Source organism: Anomaloglossus baeobatrachus, chromosome 5, assembly GCF_048569485.1.
Source record: "Anomaloglossus baeobatrachus isolate aAnoBae1 chromosome 5, aAnoBae1.hap1, whole genome shotgun sequence".
NCBI lineage: Eukaryota > Metazoa > Chordata > Amphibia > Anura > Aromobatidae > Anomaloglossus > Anomaloglossus baeobatrachus.
Window position 1 is genome coordinate 443,337,130 of NC_134357.1, and position 22,486 is coordinate 443,359,615.

Sequence of the window (22,486 nt, forward strand, 5' to 3'; positions counted from 1 at the left end):
CTGTCTGGGAACCCAGTCCCGCGCTTCAGCCATGTTTATTCAATTTCCTATATAGCCAGGTCCCTGGCTTCCCATACACAAGCAGGTTTTAACCGCACATAGAGGTAATATTTGGTTAGGGATCCGATAAATAAGAGATTACTGTGACGTGGTTATCGGGCAGTAATGAATTGATCAATATATTAGCAAAATCGCTCTTTTTTTTTTAAATAATCCTTAGCACTGATGCAATGTCACATTTTCCATTTTTCCAATTTCTCATATGGCTAATTGTATTTTGAATTTCTTTATGTATTATAGAGCAGTTATACTTATTCATATTTCTCTGAATTTGGTGTGCAGCTTTCACTTTATATACATTTTTACAAGATGTAACCTGTATATATCTACATTAAAGTTAGTGAAAACAGAGTTGCTAGTGATGGGGCAATCTCATAATACAGTGACGGCCTTATCCTTAGTAACACCATTATATACGTGGACAGGTTACTGCCTTCCACAAAATCAACACATTCCTCAACTGAAATTCTCTGCTCTGCTGATGATTCTACCCTTCACATGAGATGGAGACAAGTGGGAGACCACAGACTGAAAAATTCCTGTGAATTGTAGTCCTTTTCCACTATCATCCCGTAAGGTCACTGCCGCCACATGATCAGCACACTCTTCCTCATCTGCTATATACTGTATGTGAAATAATTGGCTACAGTGCAATTACTCACACATAATGAACCCTTTATACAAAGTCTTTTCAAAGGAGCACATTTATCCATTTGTCCTGCAGACTGGGTGAACATTCATCTCTGGCCATGAAGACTGCAATGTGGACACCTCAGCCATAAAACAGTCTCCTGATATCACCTCCCTGGTAGAAATTTGCCGGTTAAAGACATCACTGCACCGTGGCGTTCTGCCATAATTAGATGATTTACAGAGGCTCAGAGCTGCCCTTGTCCAGTAAAATTATCAGGACATTTCCGTATTACAGAGGCGGATATACCGCCTTATGGAGGGGTGGCTCCACGACTGGAAACTTCTATGCCAGCCCAGATTGAGGAGACATAATCTGGCCAGAAGGTGGCAACATCACAAAGTAATAGCTCTTAAAGGGAATCTGTCAGATGATTTTGCAGTACAATACTAATGTTATCTTTACATAGGGCTTAAGGAGACCTTTCAGGATCAGTAAGTTTTATAGCTCAATGTTATCTTGTTATCCTGTTTTAAGCTCTGTAGAATTCAGTGTGATGTAGTAACTAGTTAAGCATATGTAAAAACAAACTGCATATTCACTGCTCTCCCTCCCACCTCTTAAGGTACCTTCACACTTAGCGATGCAGCAGCGATCCGACCAGCGATCTGACCTGGTCAGGATCGCTGCTGCATCGCTACATGGTCGCTGGTGAGCTGTCAAACAGGCAGATCTCACCAGCGACCAGTGAACAGCCCCCAGCCAGCAGCGACGTGTAAGCGACGCTGCGCTTGCACGGAGCCGCCGTCTGGAAGCTGCGGAGACTGGTAACTAAGGTAAACATCGGGTATGGTTACCCGATGTTTACATTAGTTACCAGTGTGAGCAGGGAGCAGGGAGCCGCGCACACTGAGCGCTGGCGCCTTGCTCTCCTAGCTACAGTACACATCGGGTTAATTAACCCGATGTGTAATGCAGCTACATGTGCAGAGAGCAGGGAGCCGCGCACACTGAGCGCTGGCTCCTTGCTCTCCTAGCTGCTGTACACATCGGGTTAATTAACCCGATGTGTACAGCAGCTACATGTGCAGAGAGCCGGAGCCGGCAGCACAGGCAGCGTGAGAGCTGCAGAGGCTGGTAACTAAGGTAAATATCGGGTAACCACCTTGGTTACCCGATGTTTATCTTGGATACAGCTTACCTCAGCTGTCAGACGCCGGCTCCTGCTCCCTGCTCGCTTCATTTGTCGCTCTCTTGCTGTCACACACAGCGATCTGTGTGTCACAGCAGGAGAGCGGCTTTGAAGAAAACGAACCAGGGCTGTGTGTAACGAGCAGCGATCTCGCAGCAGGGGCCAGATCGCTGCTCATTGTCACACACAGCGAGATCGCTAATGATGTCACTGCTGCGTCACAAAAAGCGTGACTCAGCAGCGATCTCGGCAGCGAGCTCGCTGTGTGTGAAGCACCCCTTAGTGCTGGAGGGAAGGAAGAAAGGATGCAAGGAAGGAAGGAAGGATGATGAGAGGTAGGAGTAACTGTAAACTGAATTTGCAAGGCTGCCCCCACCCATACTCCCTCCCACCTCTCAGCAGTGACAGTGAGTGCACTGGGAGGGGGAGCAGTGAATATGCAGTTTGTATTTACATATGCTTGACTAGCTACTCCATTACACTGAATACTATGGAGCTTCCAACAAGACAACAGGAAGAGGCAGAGCAATAAAAAAGTTACTGATTCTGAAAGGTCTCCTATTGAAAGATAATTATAATTATTAATCATATAATTATGATTAGTATTGTACTACAAAATCACCTGACAGATTCCCTTTAAAGGAGTTGCCTACTTTAAAAATACTTAAAGGGGTTGGCTACTTTGCAAATATGAATGTGATATGGCCTTATAAGAAAAATAAAAAAAATACATAACTTCTAGGATGTCTGCAGAAATGGTCTGATACTGACTTATGGACAATGTAAGGAATAGCCGCACGATGACCGTACATGTCATGTAATTTCTAGTGTCCTTAAATTCAGATAATGTAAATGAACGGTCACATCACGTGGGTCTATAAATGAGCAACATAACAGAAGCTCTTTAGGTACCATAGAAACAAATCCAAAACAGAGGTGCCGATCACAATGGGCTGCACTGCCAACTGATATTGGGGATGTAACAGAGACCAATCTAACGTCACCGTTATGGGACTTTGTCATCATATTACCCATAACACTAGATTAAAGATGCATATAACAGAACTGCAGTGTAAAGCATGGGGGGGTGACAGAGCAGCAGGTGGGTTTTGGATTTCAAATAATACAGTTAAATATAGCTATGAGAGTAGAAGGCAGGTAAGAAAGCCATGGAGCTAGCGTGCCCAAACTGCAACAGACTGGTACCACCACTCCTAACTGGAGGTATGTAGGTTTCCCCTCTGACAATTATCCAGGAACAGTAAAAGAAAAAAAAAATCTACGGGTTGAGATTCGAGAAGATACATTATCTGTAATTTTGTAGTTTAACATAATCATAATGTATTGTATTATATGATTATTGATTATATGTTTTTGTTATTAAAATCTAATAAAAAGAAGGTTAAAAAAAAAATAAAAAAATCCAAAACTTGAAAAACAAACCTCAGTCCCCAAGAGTGTTAGGGAATATAAACATGAGCAGTGCTGCCATCATGTGGCCGGTCTGATGAACTACATAAACAGAATATAATTGCACACACAAATCAAGTTTTGTAGTACCTGAGGCACCCATATGCTACAATATAAAATCCAAATAATCCAGCTGCAATATAATCACACATGGCACGGTCAATTATTCACTTTTATTTCTAAGCCACAGATAATTGTTAGTACCCTGTATACTGCAGGCCAAATACATAGCTCTTTATAGCCAAGTAATACTCTATATGGGGATTGAGAGAAGGAAAGGAAATAGGAAGGAAGGAAAGATGGAGGGAAGGAAGGAAGAAAAGAATAAAGGATTGAAGGAAGGGAAGAAGAAGGCAAGGAAGGAAGTATGATGAGAGGTAGGAATATATACAGAACAAAAATATAAACACTAGTTTTTGCTCCTATTTTTCATGTGCTGGACTCAAAGGTCTAAGACTTTTTCTTGGTACAAAAGGCCTTTTTCTCTCAAATATTGTTCACAAATTTGTCTAAATCTGTTAGTGAGCACCTCTCCTTTGCCGAGGTAATCGATTCACCTCACAGGTGTGACATATCAAGATGCTGACTAGACAGCATGATTATCGCACAGGTGTGCCTTAGGCTGGCCACAATAACAGGTCACTCTAAAATGTGCAGTTTTACAGTATTGGGAGGGTCCGGTGGGGTGTCATAAAACCAGTCAGCATCTGGGGGGACCACTGCTTGCCAGTCTGCCCTGTACAGTGAAAGCCGGGATTCATCCGTTAAGAGAGCACCTCTCCAAAGTTCTAGACACCATCAAACGTGAGCATTTGCCCACTTAAGTAGGTGACGATGATGAACTGCAGTCAGGTGTAGACCCTAATGAGGTTGACAAGCAGCAGATACGCTTCCCTGAGACGCTTTCTGATAGTTCGTGCAGAAATTGCAGCCATTGTCCGGGTGGCTGATCTCAGACGATCCTGGAGGTGAAGATGCTGGATGTTGAGATCCTGGGCTGGTGTGGTTACACCAGGTCTGTGGGTGTGAGAAGCCGGTTGGATGTACTGCCCAATTCTCTGAAATACCTTTGGAGCTGACGTATGGTAGAGAAATGGACATTCAATTTATGGACAACTGTTCTGGAGGACATTCCTGTAGTCAGCATGCCAATTGCACGCTCCCTCAAAACTTGTGCCATCTGTGGCATTGTGCTGTGTAATAAAACTGCACATTTTAAAGTGGCCAGCCTAAGGCACACCTGTGCAATAATCATGGTGTCTAATCAGCATACTGTAATGCCTCACATGTGAGGTGGATGGATTATTTCAGCAATGGAGAAGTGCTCACTAAAAGATTTAGACAAATTTGTGAACAATATTTGACAGAAAAAGGTGTTTTGTGTTAATAGAAAAAGTCTTAGATGTTTGAAAAAAAGGGAGCAAAACAAAAATGTTGTGTTTATATTTTTGTTCAGTATAATAACAGATAATAATTAGAGATGAGCAGACCCATTGAAGTTTGGACTTTAAGTAAAGTTCGGTGTGTGACCCAGACTTGACTTGAACCCCAATAGAAGTCATTAATTGGGCAGTTCAGGTCTTTGCCCCAATACAGTCAGGCATAAACAGATCACTTTTGGGGGCAGGTTGGGCGGGGTTTTTCCATTTTTCTTTGGTGCACACTCCCTCTGATCGCGTTGTTGTTACCCCCAATGTGAGTCGTTTAAACACTGCTAGTGGCTCACTCTGGGCTGAGCACCGAGTGTACCAGAGCACAGTGAAAGCACCCCAACTCCGAACCTGAACTCATTTTTCTTTATTTTTTTTTTAAAGTCTGTGCTTGGTACAAACACCGAACCTCGGGTTCAGTCATCTCTAACAAATTAAAATGTTCCAGTTAATTTCTTCCCAACCACCAACTAACTGTAGATGTCACAGCGTAGCCTGTCAGGAAGGCGGTGTCCATGCAGGGTGACAGCCTGTGTTAGTATGGACATGACTTTATAATGATAAATCTTTATTATGTATGGAGTGATCACAGGGGAGCGTTACCTCTGCACCTGCTACTTACAGGACAGGCAGTCACAACGCAGAAAGAAACAAAATGTCACCTATTAATTCACTACTAAACAATGTTATTACTAGGGCGAACTTTTTTCAATAATATATTACTGTAAGGCTTGGTTCCACTTGCGCAGAGCTTCTGATGCGAGAGCATTGTAAGCGATATGCTAATGACCCTCTGCTGTGAGCGTCAGCCGAGGGTCATGTGACTGTGATCCGATCTTGAGATCGGATCACAGCTGCGGAGAAGAGGGAGCACTTTCTCCCCATCTCCTCTCCCTGACCTGTCTCTGCGTATATTGCACTGTACTCGGATGACATGCGAGTGCAGTGCAATGTTTCACATGAATCCATAGACTTGTATAGGAGCATGTGAGCCAATACTCACTGCCAAATGCAGCATGCTGTGATTCATTTCTCATGCCAATATGGTATAAGAAATCAATTGCAAATGGACGCTGCCCCATGGTTTTGCACTAGAGTGACAGCAATCCACTGTTTTATCAGATTGCACTCGTCCGTACAAAATGCAAGTGGAACAGAGGCCTAAAGCGTAGCCTGTATATTCTTTGCTATTAGAGACCTGGTTCTAAGAAGTGGTGACATCAAGAATCCATCTTGTGATGTCAACGGCTCCTAGTGAATACCATGGCTGCCTTCAGAGGAGCCTATATACAAATGCCTGTATACAAACGCACGTATATAACTAGCCTAAAGGCGACCCATGACTACCAAAGGCTTTCACTAAATCTATAGAATCCTAAATCCTTATAGAATGAGATATTTATAGATCCCAGTAGGCCAAAATCTTTGAGCCAAACAGGAATGCTGTAGTTTTAGACAGGAGGATTAAATAGTAGGTGGCCACCTTAGCAACATCGATTTCTAGGGAGCACAAAACAAGATGAGCCGAATACTGGCATTCTTCTCATGCCCCAAAAACGGAGGCCTTTCAGCTGTTTAAACTAGTAGAAAGGACCCCTAGTCGGAATATATGTGGTAATCTATTCCCAGCCTATGACTGCCACTTCTATCCCATCCCTTTACGAAGGGAAGAGAGGTCTTATGGGATTAAACCCTTCCTCTATGCACAGTCCAAAATGTTGAAGCAGAATTATGTGGTTTGAGTAGGTTCATGGGTGGTCTCATAACTCAGACCCTAGAGACAATGAACCAAAAAAGGCCCAATTTTTTTTTTATTTTTTTTTTTAAATCAGTTTTTTCTCACTTTTTGTTGAAAAGCCCCATGCTGTATGTAGGCGACAGGTGCAGTGAGCGGTTAGTGACATTAGTGAGTCCACGTATCGCAGGATGGTGCGGGCACTGGAGAATACATGAGGAAGGTAATGAGGCCACAGAAGCTGGAGGTTGCGTGTCAGTAAGGGTTACCATGAATGAGGGGGACACACAGTATGGCGACATGACACGTCTGGGTACCAACCTGGGTGGCGGCTCAGCCTGCTGCTCTTTCCTTAAAACAAGAAGCAATATTATGTTAGCCGTAATGCAATGATAAAATGAGGCATTCTCTGTTAATTCTCAGCTACCATCTGCCTGGGACACAAGCGAGACACAAGCAAGCGAAGGACATGGCTGCAGACGGGAAGGGAATGAGGAGAAATTTAAAATAAATGTCTTCTCTACCACAAATAATGAAGACTAAACCAAAATCCAGAAAATTCTATCTTTGCTATGTCATAATGATAAATGTTCTGTTGTGACATTGTGTGGTATCACTAGGGGGCACTATCCCATTTAACCCATAAGGTAAAACACGTCTAAACACTATTCCATAGTATATCCAATGGCTTGGAAACATTTTTGGACACTTCTCCTTACAGATAACTTTTAACAATAAGATCCCTTTGCTGTGTTGTAAGCTGTTTACAGACTTGTGCTGGAAAATGCGACTAAGAAAATGTGATGAAAATCCTACTAGAACAGCTAAACTGTATATGGGGTTAATCCCAATCCCTGTAAATATGTCAGCTGTGTACAGACTACTATGTAACATGAGGTTAAATCTCAACATAGAACAGCGCAGATATAAATGATTCTATCACCTGCTAGGGCCCTGGGGTATTTCGAGACCTATCCATCTGTCCTGCACATGCGCAGTGGCAAGTCTACACAACAAAATACTGGAGTAATAATTTGTTTCTCTGTATGTAGGACCCGATATATGTCAATGGGTGCCATGCTGGGACTTTGTACAACTGAGAACTTGTACAACAATGTAATATGACCATTAGTTGCTATACTTGCTAAGGTCTAAAGGGGGCTTTACACGCTACGATATCGTTAATGTTTTATCGTCGGGGTCACGTCGTTAGTGACGCACATCCGGCGTCATTAACGATATCGTAGCGTGTAACAGTTTTGTGCAATCTAAAACGATCGCAAAAGCGGCACAAATCGTTTCCTGCGGAGAGCTCGTCCTAAAACCAAAAATCGTTCTCTGCTTATTAGCGATGTTATTCCTCGTTCCTGCGGCACCACACATCGCTGTGTGTGACACCGCAGGAGCGAGGAACATCTCATTACCTGCCTGCACCGCTAATGCAGAATGAAGGAGGTGGGCGGGATGTTTACGTCCTGCTCATCTCAGCCCCTCCGCTTCTATTGGATGGCTGCCGTGTGACGTCGCTGTGACGCCGTACGACCCGCCCCCTTAGAAAGGAGCGATATGCCCATGACGCACAAACGAAGGGGTGGGTACGCACAATAGCGATATCGTCACCGATATCACTACCGTGTAAAGCCCCCTTTAGTCAAAGGTCAGCATAACCAAAGTCAAATAAATTACTTTGCAAATGTTTTAGGCTAATGTGGAAGAAAATGCTGCAAATTAAGAATGCTTTCACAAATAGCAGTAGTAATAGTTTCTTTTTAGCAATTAAAATGCAAAGTTTCAAAATACACAGTTTTTGAAGGAACTTGGCAGAGAGATTGTTCCAAACATCATGGAGAACTAACCACAAGTCCTCTATGGATGTAGAATTGTACAAATCTTTTTGTCTCTTTGTGTAACATGCATATCTCTACTCGATCCTTCCACTTCTATATGTAGCCAGGCCGTGCTGCAACTTCATTGAGACAGAAGCGGGGTAATAACGGAGTAGTTCTTTTTAGCATCCTGGGACTTGTGGTATCATGCATACAGGAAGCTTCTGGATTAATTCCTCCACCCTATTATATAGTTAACTCCCTGCCATAAGCCTTGTGGGGGACTTTCAGTTGCCAGTTATAGGTATTTCTGACCCTGGTTCACTTCTGATGTAGTTTGCTATTCCTCTCCTTGACTTTGGCTTGTGTTTTGACTAACCTACTACCTTACATTTTTGTTGCTAATCCTGACCTCTTGGTATTGATCTGGATTCCTGACTATCCTCTGCCAATCCACTCGCCAATCTGTGAACTCAACCCATGGGGCCATATTAATTGTAGATGCCTGTATAGAAGTTAAAGGATGAAGGCTATGGTTCCCCTGGGACTTGCTGGACAGACTGGTTTACGCAAAGCAGGTCCGTGGAAACCCTTTTCAGAGCTGCCAGGGTTCCACTGACAGTGCTCTCTTACACCCCGACAGCCTTGAAAGTGTTGAGATCAGGACTCTTTGATGCTATAACATGACTTGTTCTTCTTTCATATTAATGGTCATCACCATGACAAGATTGAGCACAACAACAAGTCACAAAGTAGTTACAGTATACTGTATTAGTAAAGTCTCGTGTAGGCATATATTTTCAAGCAGCCTGGGGTTTCAAGATGTGATATTCAATCTCTTGTGAAGAAGCACCAAGAAGAAGGGAATTTTGTTTACTTACCGTAAATTCCTTTTCTTCTAGCTCCAATTGGGAGACCCAGACAATTGGGTGTATAGGCTATGCCTCCGGAGGCCGCACAAAGTATTACACTAAAAGTGTAAAGCCCCTCCCCTTCTGCCTATACACCCCCCGTGCTCCCACGGGCTCCTCAGTTTTGGTGCAAAAGCAAGAAGGAGGAAAAAAATTATAAACTGGTTTAAAGTAAATTCAATCCGAAGGAATATCGGAGAACTGAAACCATTCAACATGAACAACATGTGTACACAAAAAAACAGGGGCGGGTGCTGGGTCTCCCAATTGGAGCTAGAAGAAAAGGAATTTACGGTAAGTAAACAAAATTCCCTTCTTCTTTGTCGCTCCATGGGGAGACCCAGACAATTGGGACGTCCAAAAGCAGTCCCTGGGTGGGTAAAATAATACCTCGTAATAGAGCCATAAAACGGCCCCTTCCTACAGGTGGGCAACCGCCGCCTGAAGGACTCGTCTACCTAGGCTGGCATCCGCCGAAGCATAGGTATGCACCTGATAGTGTTTCGTGAAAGTGTGCAGGCTCGACCAGGTAGCCGCCTGACACACCTGCTGAGCCGTAGCCTGGTGCCTCAAAGCCCAGGACGCGCCCACGGCTCTGGTAGAATGGGCCTTCAGCCCTGAGGGAACCGGAAGCCCGGCAGAACGGTAAGCTTCGAGAATTGGCTCCTTGATCCACCGAGCCAGGGTTGATTTGGAAGCCTGTGACCCTTTACGCTGGCCAGCGACAAGGACAAAGAGTGCATCCGAGCGGCGCAGGGGCGCCGTACGAGAAATGTAGAGTCTGAGTGCTCTCACCAGATCTAACAAGTGCAAATCCTTTTCACATTGGTGAACTGGATGAGGACAAAAAGAGGGTAAGGAGATATCCGGATTGAGATGAAAGGGGGATACCACCTTGGGGAGAAATTCCGGAACCGGACGCAGAACCACCTTGTCCTGGTGAAACACCAGGAAAGGGGCCTTGCACGACAACGCTGCTAGCTCAGACACTCTCCGAAGAGAAGTGACTGCTACTAGGAAAACCACTTTCTGCGAAAGGCGTGAGAGAGAAATATCCCTCATTGGCTCGAATGGTGGTTTCTGAAGAACCATCAGCACCCTGTTCAGATCCCAGGGTTCTAACGGCCGCTTGTAAGGAGGAACAATGTGACAAACCCCCTGCAGGAACGTGCGTACCTGTGGAAGTCTGGCTAGGCGCTTCTGGAAAAACACAGAGAGCGCTGAGACTTGTCCCTTAAGTGAGCCGAGCGACAAACCCTTTTCCAGTCCAGATTGAAGGAAGGACAGAAAAGTGGGCAAGGCAAAAGGCCAGGGAGAAAAACCCTGAGCAGAGCACCATGACAGGAAAATTTTCCATGTCCTGTGGTAGATCTTGGCGGATGTTGGTTTCCTAGCCTGTCTCATAGTGGCAATGACCTCTTGAGATAATCCTGAAGACGCTAGGATCTAGGACTCAATGGCCACACAGTCAGGTTGAGGGCCGCAGAATTCAGATGGAAAAACGGCCCTTTTGACAGCAAGTCTGGTCGGTCTGGTAGTGCCCACGGTTGGCCGACCGTGAGATGCCACAGATCCGGGTACCACGACCTCCTCGGCCAGTCTGGAGCGACGAGGATGACGCGGCGGCAGTCGGCCCTGATCTTGCGTAACACTCTGGGCAACAGTGCCAGCGGAGGAAACACATAAGGGAGCTGAAACTGCGACCAATCCTGAACTAAGGCGTCTGCCGCCATAGCTCTGGGATCTTGAGACCGTGCCATGAACGTCAGTACCTTGTTATTGTGCCGGGACGCCATGAGGTCGACGTCCGGCACCCCCCAGCGGCAACAGATCTCCTGAAACACGTCCGGGTGAAGGGACCATTCCCCTGCGTCCATGCCCTGGCGACTGAGATAATCTGCTTCCCAGTTTTCCACGCCTGGGATGTGAACTGCAGAGATGGTGGAAGCCGTGGCTTCCACCCACATCAAAATCCGCCGGACTTCCTGGAAGGCTTGCCGACTGCGTGTGCCGCCTTGGTGGTTGATGTATGCCACCGCTGTGGAATTGTCCGACTGAATTCGGATCTGCTTGCCTTCCAGCCACTGCTGGAACGCTTTCAGGGCAAGGTACACTGCCCGTATTTCCAGAACATTGATCTGAAGTGAGGACTCTTGCTGGGTCCACGTACCCTGAGCCCTGTGGTGGAGAAAAACCGCTCCCCACCCTGACAGACTCGCGTCCGTCGTGACCACCTCCCAGGATGGGGGCAGGAAGGATTTCCCCTTCGATAATGAAGTGGGAAGAAGCCACCACCGAAGGGAAGCTTTGGTCGCCTGAGAGAGAGAGACGTTCCTGTCGAGGGACGTCGGCTTCCTGTCCCATTTGCGTAGGATGTCCCATTGAAGAGGACGCAGGTGAAACTGCGCGAAAGGGACTGCCTCCATTGCTGCCACCATCTTCCCCAGGAAGTGCATGAGGCGCCTCAAGGGGTGTGCCTGACCTTGAAGGAGAGATTGTACCCCTTTCTGTAGTGAACGCTGCTTGATCAGCGGAAGCTTCACTATCGCTGAGAGGGTATGAAACTCCATGCCAAGATATGTCAGCGATTGGGCCGGTGTCAGATTTGACTTTGGAAAATTGATGAGCCACCCGAAACTCTGGAGAGTCTCCAGAGTAGCGTCGAGGCTGTGTTGGCATGCCTCTTGAGAGGGTGCCTTGATCAGCAGATCGTCCAAGTAAGGGATCACCGAGTGACCCTGAGAGTGGAGGACCGCTACTACAGTAGCCATAACCTTGGTGAAAACCCGTGGGGCTGTTGCCAGGCCGAACGGCAGTGCCACGAACTGCAGGTGTTCGTCTCCTATGGCGAAGCGCAAGAAGCGCTGGTGCTCTGGAGCAATCGGTACGTGGAGATAAGCATCTTTGATATCGATCGATGCAAGGAAATCTCCTTGGGACATTGAGGCGATGACGGAGCGGAGGGATTCCATCCGGAACCGCCTGGTCTTTACATGGTTGTTGAGCAGTTTCAGGTCCAGGACAGGACGGAAAGACCCGTCCTTCTTTGGGACCACAAACAGGTTGGAGTAAAAACCGTGACCCTGTTGCTGAAGAGGAACAGGGACCACCACTCCTTCTGCCTTCAGAGTGCTCAGCGCCTGCAGAAGAGCCACGGCTCGCTCGGGAGGCGGAGATGACCTGAAGAATCGAGTCGGGGGACGAGAGGTGAACTCTATCTTGTAACCGTGAGACAGAATGTCTCTCACCCAACGGTCTTTTACCCGTGGCAGCCAGGTGTCGCAAAAGCGGGAGAGCCTGCCACCGACCGAGGATGCGGATTGAGGAGGCCGAAAGTCATGAGGAAGCCGCTTTGGTAGCGGCACCTCCGGTGGTCTTTTTAGGACGTGACTTAGACCGCCATGAATCAGAGTTCCTTTGATCTTTCTGAGGCCTTTTGGACGAGGAGAATTGGGACCTGCCCGCGCCCCGAAAGGACCGAAACCTCGACTGCCCCCTCCTCTGTTGGGGTATCTTCGGTTTGGGCTGGGGTAAGGATGTATCCTTTCCCTTGGATTGTTTGATGATTTCATCCAAACGCTCGCCAAACAATCGGTCGCCAGAAATTGGCAAACTGGTTAAGCGCTTTTTGGAAGCAGAATCTGCCTTCGATTCCCGTAGCCACAAGGCCCTGCGGAGTACCACCGAATTGGCGGATGCAACCGCCGTACGGCTCGCAGAGTCCAGGACAGCATTAATAGCGTAAGACGCAAATGCCGACGTCTGAGCGGTTATGGACGCCACCTGCGGCGCGGAAGTGCGTGTGGCTGCGTCAATTTGCGCTTGACCTGCCGATATAGCTTGTAGCGCCCATACGGCTGCGAATGCTGGGGCAAAAGAAGCGCCGATAGCTTCATAGATGGATTTCAACCAGAGCTCCATCTGCCTGTCAGTGGCATCTTTGAGTGAAGCCCCATCTTCCACTGCAAGTATGGATCTAGCCGCCAGTCTGGAGATTGGAGGATCCACCTTGGGACACTGAGTCCAACCTTTGACCACGTCAGGGGGAAAGGGATAACGTGTATCCTTAAGGTGCTTAGAAAAACGCTTATCTGGACAATCGTGGTGACTGCCTCTCTGAAATCAGAGTGGTCCAGAAACATACTCGGTGTACGCTTGGGAAACCTGAAACGGAATTTCTCCTGCTGAGAAGCTGACTCCTCCACCGGAGGAGCTGAGGGAGAAATATCCAACATTTGATTGATGGACGCAATAAGATCGTTCACTATGGCGTCCCCGTCCGGAGTATTTAGATTGAGAGTGGCCTCAGGATCAGAATCCTGATCAGCTGTCTCCGCGTCATCAACCAGAGATTCCCCCCGCTGAGACCCTGAACAATATGATGATGTCGAGGGAATTTCCAAGCGAGCTCGCTTAATCAGTCTGGGGCTGGGGTCCGTGTCAGAGCCCCCAGCCTGGGATCTATGAGATACCCCGGGGGGACATTGTTGGTCCAAATGAGGGGGGCCAGGGAACAATGATTCAACAGTGTCCCTGTGCTGAGATACCGGTCTGGACTGCAAGGCTTCTAGTATCTTAGCCATAGTTTCAGAGAGTTTATCCTTAAAGACTGCAAACTCCGTCCCTGTCACCTGGATAGTGTCAGCAGGTGGCTCCCCCTGGGCCCCTCTTAGCAGAGGCTCCAGCTGAGCAAGTGCAGCAGGGGCCGAGCAGAGCACACAATGAGGGTCAGTGGAACCTGCCGGTAGCGGCGTCGTACATGCGGCGCAGGCAGCATAGTAAGCCTGTGTTTTGGCACCCCTGCCTTTTGTGGGCGCCATGCTATTGTCTTCCCTGAGCAACACAATAGGGTATATAGCCAGAATCAACTGTGCACCATACAGTGTAAAGTATATACTATAAACATATAATTTATAATTACACTTCTGCCCAATGGGGCTAGCACCACAGGTGCTGCTTACCACCCGCTTAAAGCGGTTGTGAGGCCACCAGAATCCCTGCCTGGGTCTCCCAGAATTTGTCCCCCTCTGCAGCGTCCGAGGAGCTGACAGGAATGGCTGCCGGCGTCCTGAGGAGAGGAGGGAGCCGTGGGCGTGACCCAGAAAGTGCGGGAACTGGTGCCCCACTGTGCACAGTGAGGGGGATGGAGTATGCAAAGCATGCTCCAGCCCTCATTGCTGCTCGTCTGTACAGCGTCCCGCCCTTCCCCTGCCTGTCAGGGCTGGGGGCGGGAGGAAAAAAGACTAGGCCGCAAAAGCCGGGGACTCGAGTAATAAGCGCGGCCGCCGTATAAGCGCGGCCGGCGCGGAAGTCCACGGCGCACTACAAGTCCCAGCCGCGCCGCAGTGTTAACCATGGCAGCGGCGGTCAGCGCGGTAGTCCCCATACACAAACACACTCAGCGACGCTGAGTGTGTAATGGCACATTTAACCCGGTCAGCGCCGCGGTCCCCGGTGCACTAGCACACCCAGCAATGCTGGAGTGTTGCTGTGCGCGGTCCCTACGGGGACACAGAGTACCTCCAAGTAGCAGGGCCATGTCCCTGAACGATACCCGGCTCCTATCCAGCAGGCTCCTCTGGAGTTGTGGATGAAGCACGGTCTCAGTGCCTGGAGACCGATAGGATCCCACTTCACCCAGAGCCCTAAGGGGGATGGGGAAGGAAAACAGCATGTGGGCTCCAGCCTCCGTACCCGCAATGGATACCTCAACCTTAACAACACCGCCAACAAGAGTGGGGTGAGAAGGGAGCATGCTGGGGGCCCTATATGGGCCCACTTTTCTTCCATCCGACATAGTCAGCAGCTGCTGCTGACCAATCTGTGGAGCTGTGCGTGCATGTCTGCCTCCTTCGCACAAAGCATAAAAACTGAGGAGCCCGTGGGAGCACGGGGGGTGTATAGGCAGAAGGGGAGGGGCTTTACACTTTTAGTGTAATACTTTGTGCGGCCTCCGGAGGCATAGCCTATACACCCAATTGTCTGGGTCTCCCAATGGAGCGACAAAGAAATAAGCAATACTGAGGAGGACTGTAGACACGGTGGTCGGCCAAGGAAACTTCGTACAATAGATGAAAGACACATTATGCTTAATTCCCTTCGAAATCAGAAGATGTCCAGCAGCACCATTAAGCTCAGAACTGGCAGCAACCAGTGGGACCCAGCTATACTCATCTACTGTTTGGACAACTCTGGTCAGAAGCGGTCTTCAAAAATCCATACGTTTGACATGGAAACAAGGCCACGTGACTCGACTATGCTATGCATGAAAACAGAGGAACTAGGGTGCAGCAGAAAAATGGCCGCGGGTGCTCAGGACTGACGAGTCAAAATGTAAAATATTTGGCTATAACAAAAAAGAGTTCACCAAAGGGTTGGACAGCAGTACAATGAGTGTCTCCAGGAACAGTGCAGCATGGTGGAGGGTGCTTGCAAATATGGGGCTGCATTTCAGCAAATGGAGTTGGAAATTTGGTCAGGATTAATGGTGTCCTCAAAACTGCAAAATACGTAGCTAATTAAACATCTGGCAATACAATCCGGGAGGCGTCTGATTCGATCCAAATTTATTCTGCAGTAGAACCACTTCAAACGTCATTCAGAACAATCTTCTGTGTAAAGAAGAACAAGGAGTCCAGGAGGTGATGATATGGCCCACACAGAGCACTGATCTCAATATCATCAGGTATGGTGGGCGGCACGGTGGCTCAGTGGTTAGCACTGCAGTCTTGCAGCACTGGATTCAAATGCCCCCAAGGACAACATCTGCAAGGAGTTTGTATGTTCTCCTTGTGTTTGTGTGGGTTTCCTCCGGGTACTCCGGTTTCCTCCCACACTCCAAAAACATACCGATAGGGAATTTAGATTGTGAGCCCAATGGGGACAGTGTTGCCAATGTATGTAAAGCGCTGTGGAACTAATGGTGCTATATAAGTGAATAAATATTATTATGTCTAGGATTACATGAAGAAATAAGGACAGGCCACAGCTACAGAAGATCTGAGGTTGGTTCTCCAAGATGTTTGTAAAAACCTCCGAGTTCCTTCAGTATCTGTGTAAGTGACCGGAGGAGAACTGATGGTGTTTTCAAGGCAAAATGCGGTCACAGCAAATAGAGATGGGATGTACATTTCTCTTTTGTTCATTCACTTTGTATTCTATTTATTGCTAAAGATAAACTAATTAACACTTCTATTTTTGAAAGCATTGTTAATTTGGAATATTTTCACCACACCTACCTAAAAGTTCTGCACAGTACTGTATATGTAAAAAAAAAAGTTAATACAAAGAAAACAAAAATGTGTAAAGGTATATTAAATTGTGATCATATTTTCGGCAGTCTCGCTTTATTACGATAAGGGGGGAGGTGGGGTAAGAAAACAGCAGGGGGTTACATGTGCAAAATGTTCCAATTCCTCAACAACCACTGACACTTAAACAAGAGAGGGGTGAGAGGGGACCCTATATCTGCGTTTTCCTGGGTCATCGGGGAGTCCTGGTGCCGTTCTCCTCGCATGCATCGAATGTGAGGATGACTCACAGGAGGAGAGGGAGATGTTGGCATGGTAACCGCACTCGCCCGTAGCCATGGAAACCGCATACTGATCGCCTTGGAAGCTGAACACAAACTTGGCCGTGCTTTAAGAAGAAAAAAAAAAAGCTAAAACTGACCCGATGTCACCCAGTAAATAATTCACCAAAAAATTCTCAGCATGATCGAGCCTGGACGCAGGGCATCAAAAGCAAATCCGGGATGGTTCTTGCTGAATATTTCAGGATGAATTAATATTTATACCCCAATTCTTCTTCGTTTTTGTCGGCACATTGTAATTCATGTCACGGCCGTTAATGGGTTAAACTGGATTCACACACACGGCTTTGTCAGTCTGACCTCCGAGGTGATTCTTGCAGTCGTTGGATGTCCCCATGCAATAAATGAGGAAACCGGCATGCAAAAGGCTCCTAACACAAAGTGCAAAAGAACCCCTGACCCATCTGGGACATTTACGGTATACCAATGTATCCATCTGGAAAACAGCGACCCGGAGTCATCTCAAGGAACAAGTCGGTGGCCGCGTGTGCAGAATTTTCTCCATTCATGTGTATGGGAGCAGTAAAGAGCTGATCCCCACGCCCCATAGCCAGATGTGTTTTGTTTGTTTTTTAAAATTGCCACAAGGTTTTGCAATCAACTTTTTTGATGGTGCAGATTACTGTATATAAGAGCCCAGGACGCTCTGTATAATGTAAAAAACACTGTTATAATACTCACCTGGTGGTGGGCCGGTCCCATGGGTGTCGTTGCTCTCCGGTACGGCGCCTCCTCTCTCCAGTTTGGTGCCTCCTCTCTGCTGTGATTTCTGTCCTCCTTCTATCCAGCCCAGGCTGACACTGTGTCCTGCGCAGGCACATTTTGATCTGCCCTGCAGAGAGCAGATCAAAGTACTGTAATGCGCAAACGCGAGAAAAGGTTAAAGACCGCACATGTGCACTACAATACTATGATTTGCCCTGAAAATGGCAGATCAAAGTGTGCCTGCACAGAACCTCAATGCCTGCTCTTGTGCGTTACGTAGGATGGGTCATGCACATGGGCCTCAGAAGAAGGAGGATGGCGATCGTGGCACAGAGAAGGCACCGGACCGGAGAGCAGGGACACCCATCAGACCGGACCCCCCCCCAGGTATTATAAAAAATGGGGGGCTTTTTACGTTCTACAGCGAGGCCTGGGCTCTTATATACAGTATTCTGGAATGCCGTATATAAGAGCTCAGTGGTGGTGGCGCCAAATCTGGCGACAGGTTCCTTTTAAGTGATAAAACTGGACTCTGATATGACACGTCACATGTAGACGGACGGAATGCAAAGCTAGACTACCGCAACCAACATTGGTAATGTCACTATGACGATGACCCTAACATAGATACACAATCATTGCAGGATAGGTAATCGAGTTTGGGCACAACTGGTTAGACATGACCATGGTTGGGGGTGTTAAGGCACCACATAGCTCAGACCCTCATTAAAATTATCAGACTTTGTAAAAAAAATGCTTAGATTTATTGACCAACCCCCATGAAAACTCCCCACTGGCACATCTGACCTGAATGTTAGTCCCGATTTGCTCTTCAGGTTCCTTAGAAGGTCCAGTTGATTCAGTGGTGGGATCAGCCTTAAAAGGGATACAGAAGGTAGGATGTCAGTAAAGTATAATAATCAAAAAGTTTTATTACTGTTGTTGAGTTGTTAATTTTTTGTTTCGCTCTTTTTTGACGTTGTCTGTACAGATGAGTTTTCAAAGAGTTAAATGATTCCTACTGATTATTATTATTACCAATGAAATATGATGATGTATGGCAACCTTCCATTATGGTGGGGCAGAGCGGTAAATATTTTTCAAAATGTTACATGAACAAGTAGGAATGAATGGGCTAGAGGCACAATCTTTCTATGGGTCACCAACTGGCTAAAGGATTTCACTGAATGGTGAACATCTTAAAATCTGGTTTACTAAGTTCATGAAGATGTATAAAAAAATTCACAGAACATATAAAATGTATTCTGGCTGGGAACATATTGTCAAAATGGCAGCATGATCCCCCTCTACAGTATATAAAGATGGGCCAAAGTAGTCAAAGAATGAACTCCTACAAGAGAATGACCTGAGTGTCAACACAAAATGGTTAACTATCAAATTTTCCGGCATCTAAGACGACCCCCAACTTTTCCAGTTAAAATCTAGAGTTTGTGATATACCGCATATAAGCCTACCCGAGTAATGTGCCCATTGTTTAGTAATGTCCCCTGCAGTAATGGGCCCATTGTTTAGTAATGTGCTCATCCTTGTCCCCAATTATAGTAATGAGCCCATGCTTTAGTAATGCCCACCTACCTTCTTGTCCCCTATTATGCCGTTGTTTACACACAAAAAACATTATTCTCACCTCTCCTCCATTCCCGCAGTGACCTCAGCTGCTTCTTGGAGACCGCAAGGCACATAGACCCCTCCGTGATAGCGCCTGATGCACGGGGCTGCTGTCTGCCGTCATGGCTTTACTGCAGTTGAATGCTTTGTGGTGCCATAAAGCATTCATGTGCAGTAAAGCACTGACAGCAGCAGCCCCGTGTATGGGATGCGATCATGGAGGAGTGCTTCTTGCGGACCGCAGTCCCATAGACCCCTCCATGATCGTATCCTGTACACAGGGCCGCCACTACTGTCAGTGCTTTACTGCAGTTGAATGTCTTATGGCACTGCAAAGCATTCAACTGCAGTAAATCCATGATGGCAGCGGCGGAAGCCCCGTGTACAGGACACGATCGCGGAGAGGTCTATGGGCCTGCAGTCTGCAAGAAGAAGCTGAAGGCACCGTGGGAAGGGAGGACAGGTGAGAATAATGTTTATTGTGTGTAAGAAGGGGACCGGTAGAAGGGCATTACCAATCAATGGGCTCATGCAGCACCGTACACCGTCGTGTAAGACGACACTCGGCATATAAGACGACCCTCTACTTTTGAGAGGACTTTCAGGGGTTAAAAAGTCGTCTTATACGCCGGAAAATAATGTATATTCTAAATAGTTCTTGGATTCTGATCCTCTGAATTGTAAAGCACTGCGGAATATGTTGGGGATATAGAAATAAAGATTAGTGAAAATACAAAATAGTATTGCTTTAAATACACAATATAGAATAACAATGAGCAATGAACCTCTTTTGGATTTGCTTTCACTCCCCTTGATGAAGCAAATGCGAAACGCGCATTGAAATTCTTCCCTGGTCTTGGCATCAGCATTTTTTCCACTATGGGTAAGCTATTTCATTGATTTACTGTACTTGTATTCAGGTTTTCCTCTATTTGGATTGATTGAGGACTTTCCCAGCCTTATCTGTAACTACATATTACCATTGAAGCTGCCCTTACATGGTTATTCTATTCTATTGTTTATTTAATCACACTGTCATCTACTTTGAATGGTCTTTATGTTTCATGTATAGCTACTTCCACACATTACATGGTGTGTTTCATCTACTTTGACTACTAGCTATCGTGTTGAAATCAATTATTTTAATGCCTAAGACACACAACGAGAAAAACGGTGCGAGTGGAGTACGATAAAAAATTGTATTCAACTCGGACCAATATTAGCCAGTGTATCAGCGCACAGGAGCGATTATTTTCTCAGCCCTAATCAGACTGATGCTGCGATTGTAATGCGATCATTGTTTCTCTCGCACCCATTCAAGTCAATGGGGCGAGAGAAAAATCGCACTGTATTCGCGGTACACCGGTGTACCGTGAATGCAGTGCAAGAATGGCAGGCAATAGCCGGCAACTGAGGAGAGAGGGAGCTAAATCCCTCCCTCCCCTCCTCAGTGCCGGCCCTCCCCCTGCAGCTGGGGTCCTCTCACACAATCAGACCTCAGTCCCAGGGACACTCGCATGACACTCGGCTATGCTGTACTGCCAGCACGAGCCGAGTGTCATGCGAGGGGATCGCAGTAATCTCCGTGTGGCCCCAGCCTAATCATATAACTCTGAACCTGCATTATATATGTGTTCATATACATCTCAATAAATTAGAATATCAAAACGTTAATTTATTTCAGTAATTCAATACAAAAGTGAAACACATATATTATATAGAGTCATTACACACAGAGTGATCTATTCTATATATTATATAGTGTCATTACACACAGAGTGATCTATTCTATATATTATATAGAGTCATTACACACATAGTGATCTATTCTATATATTATGTAGTGTCATTACACACAGAGTGATCTATTCATATATATGTTATATAGAGTCATTACACACAGAGTGATCTATTCATATATATATTATATAGAGTCATTACACACAGAGTGATCTATTCTATATATTATATAGAGTCATTACACACAGAGTGATCTATTCTATATATTATATAGTGTCATTACACACAGAATGATCTATTCATATATATATTATATAGAGTCATTACACACAGAGTGATCTATTCTATATATTATATAGTGTCATTACACACAGAGTGATCTATTCTATATATTATATAGAGTCATTATACACAGAGTGATCTATTCTATATATTATATAGTGTCATTACGCACAGAGTGATCTATTCATATATATATATATTATATAGAGTCATTACACACAGAGTGATCTATTCTATATATTATATAGTGTCATTACACAGAGAGTGATCTATTCATATATATATTATATAGAGTCATTACACACAGAGTGATCTATTCTATATATTATATAGTGTCATTACACACAGAGTGATCTATTCTATATATTATATAGAGTCATTACACACAGAGTGATCTATTCTATATTATAGTGTCATTACACACAAAGTGATCTATTCTATATATTATATAGAGTCATTATACATAGAGTGATCTATTCTATATATTATATAGTGTCATTACACACAGAGTGATCTAGTCATATATATATTATATAGAGTCATTACACACAGAGTGATCTATTCTATATATTATATAGTGTTATTACACACAGAGTGATCTATTCCTATTTATTATTTAGTCATTACACACAGAGTGATCTATTCTATATATTATATAGTGTCATTACACACAGAGTTATCTATTCCTGATCTATTCCTATATCTTATATAGAGTCATTACACACAGAGTGATCTATTTCACGTGTTTATTTCTGTTAATGTTGATGACTATGGCTTACAGCCAATGAAAACCCAAAAGTCATTATCTCAGAAAATTAGAATATTGTATAACACCAACTGAAAAAAATTATTTAAACTCATAAATGTTGGAGCCTACAGAAAGGTATGTACAGTAAATGCCTCAATACTTGGTCAGGGCTCCTTTTGCAAGAATTACTCCATCAATGCGGCGTGGTATGGAGGTGATCAGCCTGTGGCACTGCTGAGGTGATATGGAAGTCCTAGTTGCTTTAATAGTGGCCTTCAGCTTGTCTGTATTGTTGGGTCTGGTGTCTCTCATCTTCCGCTTGACGATACACCATAGGTCTATGAGGTTTAGGTCAGGCGAGTTTGCTGGCCTATCAAGCACAGTGATACTGTGGTTAGTAAACCAGGTATTGGTACTTTTAGCAGAGTGGACAGGTGCCAAGTGCTGCTGGAAAATGAAATTTCCATATCCAAAAAGCTTGTCGGCATAGGGAAGCATGAAGTGATGTAAAGTTTCCTGGTAGAAGGCTGTGCTGA

General features: G+C 45.7%; 1 protein-coding gene across 10 annotated transcripts in view; it reads right to left on the reverse strand.

Annotated features, from left to right (window-relative positions):
• KCNQ2 (potassium voltage-gated channel subfamily Q member 2) overlaps positions 1–22,486 on the reverse strand; it is a 177,466-nt gene that overhangs the window by 34,299 nt on the left and 120,681 nt on the right. For all 10 annotated transcript variants that reach the window (XM_075350443.1, XM_075350437.1, XM_075350441.1 and 7 more), the window contains 2 exons: positions 18,359–18,427; positions 6,840–6,869 (listed from right to left, as the gene is read on the reverse strand). In XM_075350443.1, the coding sequence (XP_075206558.1) occupies positions 6,840–6,869; positions 18,359–18,427 (99 nt within the window). The remainder of the gene's footprint in view (positions 1–6,839; positions 6,870–18,358; positions 18,428–22,486) is intronic.